We start from the raw sequence: 13,374 nt of genomic DNA, 5'->3' as shown, positions 1-13,374 counted from the left end.
GCACAATGAATTATGCACAACGAGCCATATATAGTCATTGAACTACATATTCATTGTGCACAATGAATTACACAATGACGCAACTACACAAAGCTTTTGTTATATTTAAATGTTATAAATTGCAGTTCGTATATAATATATAAATTCCCTTTTGTCAAAAGGGAAAAAAACTCACTTCTTAGTAATTCAACGACTAAAAATGAACATAGGGGAAAGGTGCCTATGATGGCATACTTAACTTTAACGTTTCTCTGAGTCATTACCTAAAAACTTAAAAAATAATTTTTGACATGGGTGTATTCCCTCTAGCATGCAGAATAATAATGAACCTCAGAACTTTTACTATTTTGCTTTTTTATAAGTTTATACCATTAAAAAAAAAAATACAAGTATGCCATCATAGGCAACTAACTGCTCCTATGATGGCACACTTTAAAGAAATTAGACAAACAAGAATTTTTTTTGTTTTTATTAATGGAAACACAACTTATCAAAAAATCAAAATTAAAAATAAATATTTGGTCTAAAAGCATAGTTCACATATAAATTTTTGTCTACTTCTCTTTATGCTTGCAGATAAACAATGACACTAAGATCCGCATTTTTGACAACAAATCCATTCGCTGTCTTGTTCTTTAGAGCAAGACAGCGAATAAAGTTCATAACAATACAAAAATGCTGTATCAGGTTCGAAATTTATCTTATTATTACTTCTTTTAATCTCCTCACTGCAGAATTTTTCTTCAACAGTTGTCTTTCTTTTTGTTTTTCTAACAAACTTTTCCTCTTTCTTTGTTATCTTTTTCTTTTGCCTTATCTTTTAATTCTTGGATATCCGGTGTGGTATTCAGAGGTCCAGTTTTTCCACGTTTTCAATTCAATTTTAGAGGGTGCTAAAGGCACCGGACACAACTTTTGTATACTAGATCTTATCCTTTCGTTGAAACAGAAGATCCAATGCATATGGAAGCTTCTGATGGGGGAGATCTCATTTCCAAATGTGTTGGTTTCTCAAACTTTTGTATTTCATTTTTGTTCTTAGCCTGATCACCTTTTATGCTCATTAAAATTTATTTCAGGGATTTTTTTCAACTCATTTTGCAGACTTTCCTATGATGGTAACTCCTCGGTATGCCATCATAGGATAGAGTCACCATATTTATTAAAACAAGCTGTGTCTACCTTATTCTACACATAGCATTAAAAGAAGTTTTCTAATAAATGTACAAAGCCTGCAGATGAAATGCATGAAAATTTCACTTCTGTATGATGTATAATAAAATCGTAATCCTAAATATATGAGAGCATTAAAACTACAACACCACATGCAAAAATTTATGTTTGTTGATTACAAAAGCATTATTTACGACAGAAGGACGAATTTTCACCAGAAGTAATGAATTACTAATATACACGTGTTGGCCTAATCACTTATACACCAAAACCAATATTTATGCAAATATGACCAGTATGCCATCATAGGCGCTATGCTATCATAGGCACCTTTCCCCTATATTTAAGATCTAACGTAACATGATACGAATCAGTAACACATAATACACACCTTAAGTACAAACCTTCATCTTCAACAATTTGGGACATTCTATCAATTCGATATAAAAAATAAAAAGAAATATGCTTAGAAACAAATTTAACAAAGGTAATAGACATGTTAAGATGTAAAAAAAATGTAAGCGATTAAAGTGATTATACAGTATGTAAAATCAAGACGTTTGTGTTATCATTACGAATATATATTTCTGTCTTTTCTACTCAACTTTTACAATTTATATAGATTTTCAAAATTCATTGTGTACAATGAATATTCCTTGTGTACAATGAATTTTTTACAATGAATATATGTATATAAATTGAAAATATTAAAACACGATTATCTTTGTAACTAAATAAGCTACAGAAGTGGTTGAAACTATTTTGAAAATAAAATATATTAAGGAATCCAATGTATTTTAGATAAAAAAGATTTACATTGGCTATAAAAATTGCCTAAACTCCCTACTTCAGAGCAATTTCTTACTATTGTGAGGCGGGTCTTTTTTTTTAATTTCTTGTTTATATTAGTGAGACGGGTTTCTTTTACGAGGAATGGGGTTTAATGGTTTGTATTTTAGGAGGATAGGATGTATAGATGTAGGGATGCCTCTTTGGTTCTGTGTAATGGTAGCACTCTGACTTGTGTTATAATACGCGCCTAATTTTCTTGGCGCGCGATATATTTCTTCCCTATTTTCTTTATGAATAACAAATCTTTTTTCGTTATTGACAAATAATATATTCTCCACTTTAAACTATATAAAAAAAACTGTTTCTTACTAATTCTTCTGTTCCTTCTTTTATCGTTTATCATGTAACCAACTATAAATTTCCCTACCCACCCGTATATCCCTTATGACTATAACTTGTCTTCCCCACTTTAAACAATTTTCGTAACTTTCTCAAAACCTTCTCGTAACCTATCCCTTAGGTTCTTTCTCCTCTTCTCTCCACTTCTTCCCTTTCGCTTGCCAACTCTCTTGCCCCCTTTTCTCTTCGGGTTTCTCGTTTTTATATTTGTTGCTTTGTTTTTGGGCGTTGGCGTCTTTTCATTTTCGTTAGATAGCGTGTAAAATATTAATGGTTGATTTTGGGTGTTTTGATTGTTATCAATAGCATCTTGGTTAATTAGGTTAAGCTTCCTCACACTATTTACAATGCTAACAGCAACCGACTACGATAGAGTTCTATAGAGCTGTCTTTGCGGGGCTCTGGGCAAACCTCGATGGATGAGTGCGAGTCATCCCCATGCAGTTCTTCTAGGATTTTCGCCATTACTAACTTCAAGTTATATCTATTATGTCAATAGGGTCTTCCTCCAAATTATTAAACAATTTAGGCCTGATATACCTATCGCCAGCAAAAACTATGGGATGACATGCAAATTCATAGCAGCCCAACACCCCTATCACCATAGGTGAATACTAAGGTGCAATTGGATCTCATCAACTTTAGATGAGCCTATACCGCCAACATTCTCATCAATTATCTGGGTGAAGGAGCTCCTATCTTTCAAGGGAAGGATCGCAACAGCACTCAGCTGGTATCTTAAGAATCATGGGACTGCTGCGTATCTCTGGGCGATGGTCCACAGGCTGTGCTTGATGTGGCGCCCAGTTATATCAATCTTGCAGAGCGAGGACGTTCAGTAGTCTATTTCTTTTTCGGTGATGCAGTAGTCGATTATAAAGATGTACTAATTTCCAGCCATTATTTCAGAAAGAACCTTGAGGATTTTCTGGACTCCGAGTTGCTCTATTCTCGGCTTTATTATGAGAAATTTTTTTATTATGCATCAGGCTGGAGGTAAGGAAATCGCGCATTAGGTCGGAGGTAAGGAGCTTTGTCTTTTTGCGCTCGCTCTCATACTTTTTAGAGCTACATTGGAAATGAGCAGCACCACTTTACCTCCTACTCAAGAATCGATGATGATGAACCTAGTCTTAACCAAGGGATTTGTCACAGATGAATCAATTTTCCTCTTTCCGATTGAAGTACTGATTTCGGGAGTTCATCGTTTTATCTTTAGTTTAAAAAAATTGGTAATCTGGGCCAGCTCAGCCGTGAGGTTAGCCAAAAAGTGCTCCACTACACCCTCGCCACAGTACAAAAAGAGTCCCTTAGTTTGTCCATCGCTCTATACCTTCACATAGCAGTAGCTACATGGAAACTGCTTCGATTTGAGAAGTGCTGAACTCTTTTCTAGGTTGGCTCGAGTACTATCCACAGGTGTATTGAGACACTCAAAGTCCGCTTATTAGACGAAGGGAAACATTTCTGCTTGTATTATTTCACAAGTTTTAGCATATTTTTACCGGCCTCTGATATTACAGTCCTCTGAGATTTTTCCCCTATGTCCTTCCCCTATATCCTTGCAATGTGCTTCTGAGAGGTCAGCTCTTGAGAGACATGCAAATAGCGATGACTGGGGTGCTTTCTGTCTCTGTGGTTTTTTGTTTGCATTGTCGCAAGATTCTTTATCCAGATATAATGAGTCTTTTCTAGATTGGTTCTTATCCACCATTAGCAGGAAGTAATTAGCCATACCTTTCTTCTTGTTGACATTGATTGGATAAAGCCCATTATTCCATTCGAAGACGCTCACCTGGAGCTCATGGTTTAAGCGCTCAATTTTTCTTACATCGCTGACCTTTAGAGCGAAATTTATACCTGTAAAGTGTTGCTCCCCCAAATGTTATGCATAGCTATTTATGTAGTGTGGGTTGGATTTCACTGGATATTTCGCGGATAGGATGGCTTACTCGAAAGAATAGGGAAAATATATGTCCCTATTCTTCACGATGATTACTGAACGCTTAGAGATATAGCTAAGCGTCTCAAAATTGCTACTCCCACGGAATGGGCAAAATACACCAGCGCCGATGTCCAAAGACACACAGCCAACGAGGATCCAGCCAGGTCTTTCATTCATAATATTTTGTAGCCGCTCTATGATTTTCTCACTGAATCTCTCAAGCACATCCCGATGTCATTTTTGTAGAGGGTTGTCATGTTACCGCTCCTCAGGTAAACGGTTTCGCTGGCGATTTTTACCTGATTATCATGATAAATGTTGTCACTGGGTGTAATTGGGCTTTTACAGTTTAGCTGTGAGGATTAGCGAAACTTTCCGTTTTCCATCTTCTACCTCCTTTTCAATCACTTTGGAGATGCGGAGAGCCATGTCAATCAGAAGCGAGAGCGTATCAGATTTAAACTCATACCCTGGTTGGATGATGGCTGTATAGTCCTTAAATATTCCCTTCTCCTTGAAGATGGCAAAGGCTAATGGATCTTCAGGTGCCTCTCCTCCTGGATTATCTCTGGTCAAACCCGAACCCCTAACCCAAATCTTCCACCTCGAATTCGAATTCTTCATTGCTGAGCATCTAATTTGAAGACTCAGGTCGCTGATCAGGGGTAACCTCAGCATCAATCTGCAAGACTAGCCTGGGCTTAGGTGGTAGAGTTGGTTTTGGTGGTAGTGGTGGGTTAATCTTAGGCTTAGATAGTGGTGAAGGCTTGGATAATTTTTTCGGTTCGGGTCTTGTCTCTGTCTTTGTTGCAGCCGTTGCAGCTGTCAGGTCCTCGATACCCTCCCTTAAATCCTTGAAACTTATTAACCCATCTCGGAAAAACCTATCATAAATTTGCGCTTGCTCCATGTGACACTGTCACGCTGTATATATCATACATATTCCCTAATTAAAAAAAATATAGTCCGCGGACCATCGTCTGAGGCGCCGACTCTCCATATACCATATCGAAAGCCACGCTAAACGGTGTAAGACCCAGAGGGTTGACCTAAGGATAGAGCAGAAGGTTTACCCAGCTACAGTTCTCAGCTCCTAACCGCTGGGCCTACCTCAGATGGTCTAAAAAATCCTGTCCGAGGGCTCTGTACTGATCTAGGGCTAGCCTTATCTCATAAGAGTTGTTTAAAACCCCCACTACACTACTACTAGCTATCACAATGCTTACTACAGCAAATTCGTCTAAAATATCTTTAACTTCAAATTTGCGATGAACGATGTTTTACATGTTTTATCTCCTATTATCAATTTTTTTCCAAGTTGAATCAGTATTAGATTAAGAAAATTTAAAAGAAAAGAAAAACTCACATCCATTTTATAGGTTGAGCAACACATCTTGAAAATGTGAAGCCGCTTTCTAAATTAACTAAATCTAAAAAAAAAAACTAATTTAAAAAAACAGACAAAAAATGGTACTTGTTTGTTTAAATTGTCTGAAAGCAAAATTGGATGTAATGTGTGTGAAGAAAATTTTGACTGGATTCATTGGTTTACTTGTAAATATTGGGAACACAAAAATTGTGCAGAAAATCCACGTCTAATTACTATATCAGTGAGGTTTGTGTAATAAAAAAAGAAATTTACGAAGAGATGAAGTATAGCTTTACGTATTCCACTTTTGGGTGCTTTTGATTTATCAATGAATGTTTTTTTTTTCTCTGTGTTTTCGTAAAGCGTACCATCATTTTTGATTCAAAGAAATTGTTGCTCATGCTTTCAATAAAATGCTTTTCAATATATTTGAATTTAGTAATTGGCTAATCTCTTTAATTCTAAATGACGACGGAATGAAAATACTAATTTCGTTGCCTATCAAAGTGAATGCCTGAAGGTAAAAGCTTCCCCATATAATATGCCAAACTCGTGTAACAGTAAACAGAGTAGGGACTTTTTGAAAACTAAAAAAATCATCAAGAACTTAATTAAACACATAATTAAACACATAATTCTTCAAATTTTGTAAACAGATTACATTACGTCTCACAAACATTAGACTCAATGTATCGCATTTCCATGAATTTAATAGTCCAGCTGCCGAGATATGAAAATAATTTCATAACCCTCATATATTAGGCACACAAAAACTGTGTTAAGACTGTTCTTATCAGAGATTAATTAAAATCTCTGTTTGACATAATGTAAAATAAATCATGAATGAAATTTATGCCCGTTGGTGAAGAAGGAATCAAAATGTCGTGAATAAAAGTGTCCGGGGCCTATAAAGAATCGTGTATAAAAGTGTCCGGGGCCTAATTGAAAGTTATTGTATTTCTAACATACTTTATTTCAAGTTTAATGTTTTTATAAAGTACCCTATAATTGTATTTTTGATTTTAACTTAAAAAATCCAGTGGGCACGGCGATGTTGGTTTAACGTTTAGGCGACGTCGAGTGCGACATCGCATTAACGTTTGAAATGGAAAGTTGGATCAACGTTAACATTCGATGATATGGTGATGTCATCGCGATGTTTTACGTTGTTTTGACGTTGGTTTAACATCGCGGTTCGATGTTAATTTTCGACGTCATTCTCATGTTGGTGCGATGTTGAATTTACGTTGGCGACGTCGCTAACCTAAAACTAACATCGAACCGACGTGAGAATGACGTCGATGCCCACTGGGAATAAGTGTTACTACTATCATTAAATTGTTTTGTCAATTTATTTCCGATTGCATATAGGTAATGCCAATATAATTTTCTATCGCTCGGGGCGTACTCTCATATTTTACACACTACGGGTTTTAAACGAATAAAATGTCTCATATAAAATCAGAAAACTCAGTCTATCTTAAAAAACTGGTATGGAAAGTTGTAATTTATTTGTTTTTAACTGTTACTAATAGAAAAAACAAACCCCGTTGCTTGATTTTTGTTTTGAACTTAAAATTATCTACAAAACATATGCCCAAATTAGATATCAACAAATACTAGATATCTACAAATACTTATGCCCGAGTTCGCACTAAATCTTTCTTTAAAGTTCTGTGTAAATCATTTTGTAGAGGACCAAAAATCAACGAACGTTGAAGAACTTCGTACCACAATTTTTTACTGGAAAGAAAGCAACACACCTGAAGCTAAATGTATGATTTATATAAATACGTATAATTTAAAAAAAAAAAAAAGAATCAATGAAAGAGACTTTGTTTTTAATAAATAAAAAGAATTTGTTTGTATGCAATAAAGAGATGGTATAAAGCTTTACATATGGTATTACACTTACACAACTGTACCCATAAAGTATACAATTCAGGCGAATCTAGCAACCGATTACAAGCCAACAAAAAAACTCAATATTTGATCAACAATAAGCAAATTAGTAAAAAGGCAAATTAGTGAAGTGTGAAAAGTCACAATACTTAATAAATACGTTAACTTCAGTCTTACTATGCATTTCATGTGTTCTCACCGCGTAATAACAATTTATTTTTATGCCATCATTAGATTCAAAATATTAGAACAATAAATTTGCTTTACCTTGCTCCTAATAAATACCTTCTCTACTATCAAATGCCTTAATTTATTTTTAGATTTAGGTTTATCCTTTGTTGCAAATAAAAATTATGAGATGCCTCATATTTCTAGACTTAATGGTGAACGCGTTCGCTACATCGCTGTAAAAAGTTTATTACAATGTTGTAAGAAAATCAAAGAACTTGAATGTTTTCTGCTTCTGTAAAAACAATGGTAAGCAAACGCAACAAGAGTTTTCTCTGCATCACTGTTTCATCAAGTGTGGCATGAACAGTTCCCACAAGGTAATTTTCTTTGTCAAACACCGTGTCCTAGCGTTTGACAAAAATTCAATATGAACAACTTTGGACCGTAACGGTTTCTTGTGGTACTTGCAGAGATTTGAATTCGTGGTCGCATACCTAAGTGCAACCATGAGGATCCATCAGAAACAGAGGTGGTAGTAGCGTTGATGGAATCAAACCGCTGTGATCATTTACAGCGTTGGCGAGCCATGGCCTACTTAAATACACGGCCTTCTTTTCTGCTTAAATCGAAAAAAAATAGAAGGCCAGTTTGAAAATCGCATATTCTGCCGGATGGACAAACTTTCTCAAAACAATTTTAATTATCGCGCTATAAATTTAAAGTAGTATATCTGGCACAGGATAAAAAATTTTACGTTGGCTAGCTAAACTCAACTAAACTTTGAATACTTAATTGTGCCTTCTTTTTAATATAAGATAATAATTATGGTTAAAAATGCTTTTAATTATGGTTGCACCTGTAATTATATTTGTTGTAAAGTAGGTTTTTGTTTCCAAAGTTCAATGATTTGAGAAAGATATGGGTTATATTTGGCAATAGAAATTTTGGGACTGTTAGTATTGTGAAAGAAATATAAGTACACAAATTCTCAAAAATAAGCTTCAAAAGTATAAAAAAACTCTAACAAAAACTGATTAAAAATGAAACAAAATATTTTCATTTTTCTCTCTGTCTTTTTTTAAATGCAACAATGTTAACTGCAACAATGGAATCCCTGACTCTCTTTCTGGTGTTATTAAAATAAATATTTGAAATAACAATGTGTATAATTTATTTTCCATGACTTTGATGGTTTGTACATAAAAATGGTTGATACCCTTCTCTACTGCCAAGGACTAACTTTGCTGCTTTACAGTGTTGCATTTGAGACTGATAAATAACATCAAAAATGTGATCTAGCATAGCAAAACTGTCACAGACATATTCTAAAAGCAGTACTGATGGAGTTGTTAGCCCACCTCTGGACAATTTATTTAAATAATTATAATCAGTTGACTCCTGTTAAAAATGTTGAATACAAAGCAATTTGCATCATACTCAAAACTTCTTCATCAATATTTTGGCAATAAAACCAGCAATGTAACTGGCAACTTTGTGAGAACCATCTGATAAAGTCACACTATCAAAATCTCTTTGATTTTCTCCATCAAGGATCTAACATGTTATATATCTTCATCAGCATTGATATCATTTTCAAAAATGTCAATTTCTTCTTTTACTAAACTTTTTATTTGAATTATACTCTCACTAAAAATAACATCTTTCAAACTGACAAGGAATCTGCCACCGCACATTTGACAGTATTATAATCTTTTTTTTTACCATGTGTATCAAGTAATTTTGTAAAAGAAGAAACATTTGAAGCATAATTGTCACAAACAACACCTCTAACATTAAAACTATTTTTTATTAAAAATTGAATCAGGTTAAGAATTTCAGATTTTAACTAGTCACTGTTCAATTTTACAATTGGAATTGCTATGACAACACAGGAGATAATTTCTTTCAAACCAACTAACATGAAACAATGCTTCTATAACATTCATTTTCCTCACTAATCCCAATTAAATTGCCACCAGAATATTCAGTACATTGTTGCAAATACTTTTCATCAAAAGTAATTATAAGATCTTTTGATAAGCAGTAAATGATAAGTTTGCAGTGATGTGTACCGCAACATCAATGCAAATTGAAGAACATTTGAAGAATAAATTTTTTTTTTTTTATTGGGTAACTTTTGAGTTCTTCAAGAATAGAAGACAACTTTTCTTTTTCTGTGCTAATGTGTGAATTGAGGTTTTCCAGCATACTCCTTTTTAAAATACATTGGTGGGTTACTCTGAACCAAAGCGGTAAGGTAACTGGAAGATTTTTATAAAAAAGTTGGACATGTAAACTTTTGTTGATGCAAATAGACTCAGCAGCATCAGGTATGTGTAGTTCATTTTGAATAATTTTATGGAACACAACACAATCATCAAATTTGGAAAATAAATATCCTGCTGGTGAATCAGCAGCTGAAAGAGAATTAACATCTTCAATAATATCCTTTGATAAGAATTTATGATATTCATCTTCTTGAAATATTCTTTTAGTTGGTGATTTTCTTGGTCCAGATATAACTGGAAGAGAAGCAGTTGTATGCTAGCAGGGTATATTGTAGGAACAGGGTTCAGGCTATACAGCAAACGAAATCATTTTGATAATGCTCTTTTATGTATGAATTTTTTCTCAAAGTGTTTTAAACAGATCAAAGATAATTTTGTGACAGTCCAGAAATTTCTATTTACAAATCTAACCCATTACTTTCTTAAATCATAATCTTTTGGAAAACCAAAAACTGGAACTACTTCGCCAGCAAGATAATTGGAGGTACAACCAACAACACAGCATTTATCAACCATAATTACTATCTGTTAATAAAAAGAAGCTACAATCAAGTGTATGAGGTTTAGTTGATAAGATTTAGAAAACGCTCAAGTTTTTATCCTATGCCGTATTTACTTATTTAAAATTTATAGCGCAACATTTAAAATATGTTAAGAAAGTTTGTCCATCCAACAGAATATACGTTTTTTAAACTGGGGCCAATGCTATAAACATAAAAAACGAAGTTTTTTCCGTAAAACACGAAGTTTTTACCGTAAAAAGCGAAGAAAAAAAAAGTCCATTGCTATAAACATTCAAAAAATTCCGTTTTTAAGATAAAAACTTCGTTTTTAAATCCAATGCTATAAACGAACAAGGGAATCGCCTTTTCAGATAAAAAATGCGTTTTTTCGAAAAAAAACTTCAGATAGATTTTTGATCTCAATTTTAGATATTTTCTTCGTGATTTTTGGCGGCCATTGCTGGAACAACGTTAGCGCTTCAAAATCATTGAACATTCTTTGTTTGTGTTTTTATGTAGATATTTTATAGATAAAACTGAAAAGGATTTTGGTAACTCCATAATAAACTAATTACTTAAAATCTGCATTTAATCGATTATTCAGTTCCTTGTTGTTTTTCCTCGTTAGGTTTTCGATAGTAATTTTGGTTAAACAAATTTTTCATAATGTTTGACTAAAGAAAAGTATAAATAGTCAACAAATATGCCATATAATACACAAATACACAACAAAATAAAATGCTGTCTAAAGAACTTAAAATGATACTAGCAATAAAGATTAGAGAAAACAAAGAGGTTCTTCTTGGGAAGCTTGGTATGTTTTAATTAGCAAACTATTTAAATAAAAATATGTATAATTGCATTATATTTTATATAAATATATATATATATATATATATGTATATATATAAATATATATATGTATATATATATATATATATATGTATATATATATATATATATATATATATATATATATATATATATATATATATATATATATATATATATATATATATATATATATATATATAGGTAAGCTTTTTGATATATGATTCCTATTATAAAATAATATATTATTATAGAATATTTAGTATTTTACTATATAAGACTATATTATACTATATATTGATTATTTATTTCATCTACTTTTAGGTCCATCTATTACTATGAGGCATAGAAATAGAATTTGGGAAGACATAATGTCACATTTAAATAGTTTAGGGGCAAAAATTGAAGATATCAATCAGCTACGTAGTAGAGAGTGGGATTATTTGCGAAGAGCTACAATGCAAAATTTTGCTAAGAGTCTAAAAACAGGTATAGTTTTGTTATATATATATATATATATATATATATTTATATATGTCTGTGTGTGTGTATATGTATATATATATATATATATATATATATATATATATATATATATATATATATATATATATATATATATATATAATTAAATATTTTTGTATATATATATTATATATACAAATATATATATATAATTTTTTTTTTTTAAGGTGCTGCAGGGAGACAACTAACAGAATTAGATAATGTTGTTTTAGACATTATTGACAGGAAGTCAATAAATGTATCTGGAATCGATGTTCCTGATTTTAATATCTCTTTTTGTACAACAGATGATGCATTGTCATCCACTCCCAACCAACTTTCCACTCCCACTGCCACCCTTTCTTCATCAAGTAAAGAAGTAAACTTTACTTTGAAACAATCTTCTGATACAGCTTCTTTTATTTCGTCTATGTCTGGTATATTTTTCTTTGTTGGTTAAGACTAGTTGTGTTATAAAATACATACATATATATATATATATATATATATATATATATATATATATATATATATATATATATATATATTTCTATTTCTATTATTTATAGAGTTAATTGATTGTTTATATTAGATGCAAGATTTGATTGTATGTCCTCCCCTAATTTAGACAATACCACTCTTGTTAGTGACAGTTGTCAGATACTTCAAGGTAATGCAATTTATAAATTAATTTTTTTTAAATCTCAGTTGTTTAATTTAGTTAATTGTAGGTTTTAGACTTATAATTATATAACAGACAACATCAATTTGTGCTTAATTTTTACACAACTAGTATTTCCAAAACCATTAAAAACTTCTTATTTTTAAAGGAATCTAAACCACCTTTCTTATTATTTTAGTTAACTGATCTTGTTTTGACACCTAGAATTAAATTTTAGATTCAATTCAAAATAAACCATCAAGGGGGGGGGGCATTAAAAAAATTAAAAAGAAAACAAGCTAGAGAAAGTCTCCTGGTAGATGGAAGTTTTAAAAAATTGAAAGTAAGTGTTTTACGGTTAGAAAAAGAAAGATTAAAAAAAGAACAAGAATTAAGAGTAAAACTTCTGAAATTGGACGTTGCTCTCAGACAACAGCAAATTCGAAAAGAAAAGGCTTTAACAATATATTACACAACAGCAACAAAGCTAATGAATGAGAAATTGCAACCTTCAAACCAGCAACATTTTGTAAATACAGAAACGGTATTTTAAAATTAATTTGTAATAATATTTAGTATGACTTTATCATTAACAAATTTTTTGTATTTAGTATAACTTGTAGCTTGTATTTAGTATAACTTTATCATTAACAAATTTTTTTTGTTTTAGGAGGAAATTCTTGAGCATTAAGAGAAGAGCTACATCATAATTTTATGTTAAATTTCGAAAAATGTTGTATAACTATATTTAAACATTCACCTTGAAGGTATTTAACTGTAAAGCCATGACCAATTACATTTTTTAGTAACAATAAAAATATAACTTCAACCTGAAA

General features: G+C 32.0%; 1 protein-coding gene across 3 annotated transcripts; it reads left to right on the top strand.

Annotated features, from left to right (window-relative positions):
• The first annotated feature begins 8,491 nt into the window (after positions 1 to 8,491).
• LOC149889114 (uncharacterized) lies at positions 8,492 to 13,374 on the top strand. 3 transcript variants are annotated; one of them, XM_090087772.1, is made up of 6 exons: positions 8,492 to 11,356; positions 11,698 to 11,862; positions 12,066 to 12,314; positions 12,506 to 12,547; positions 12,777 to 13,082; positions 13,209 to 13,374. In XM_090087772.1, the coding sequence occupies exons 1-5, from the start codon at positions 11,281 to 11,283 to the stop codon at positions 12,839 to 12,841; spliced, it is 597 nt and encodes a 198-aa protein (XP_089943898.1). In that variant the 5' UTR covers positions 8,492 to 11,280; the 3' UTR covers positions 12,842 to 13,082; positions 13,209 to 13,374. The 3 variants fall into 3 exon arrangements, with proteins under 3 accessions (XP_089943898.1, XP_089943897.1, XP_089943899.1); XM_090087771.1 differs by having other exon boundaries at positions 12,470 to 12,547; XM_090087773.1 differs by lacking the exon at positions 12,506 to 12,547.

The sequence above is a fragment of the Hydra viridissima genome, unplaced genomic scaffold (genome assembly GCF_058129835.1).
Source record: "Hydra viridissima isolate aposymbiotic clone 2 unplaced genomic scaffold, HvirCarnegie_v1 scaffold_5, whole genome shotgun sequence".
NCBI classification, from domain to species: domain Eukaryota; kingdom Metazoa; phylum Cnidaria; class Hydrozoa; order Anthoathecata; family Hydridae; genus Hydra; species Hydra viridissima.
Note: the sequence above shows the minus strand (reverse complement) of the source record. Positions and strands in the feature narration are given on the sequence as shown.

Excerpts from the sequence above, each read along its gene's own strand:
- LOC149889114 (XM_090087771.1), top strand. The coding sequence starts at position 11,281 with ATGCTGTCTAAAGAACTTAAAATGATACTAGCAATAAAGATTAGAGAA. Across the intron at positions 11,357-11,697 it reads GGTTCTTCTTGGGAAGCTTG|GTCCATCTATTACTATGAGG; the intron begins GTATGTTTTAAT and ends ATCTACTTTTAG. Across the intron at positions 12,315-12,469 it reads TTTTATTTCGTCTATGTCTG|ATGCAAGATTTGATTGTATG; the intron begins GTATATTTTTCT and ends TGTTTATATTAG.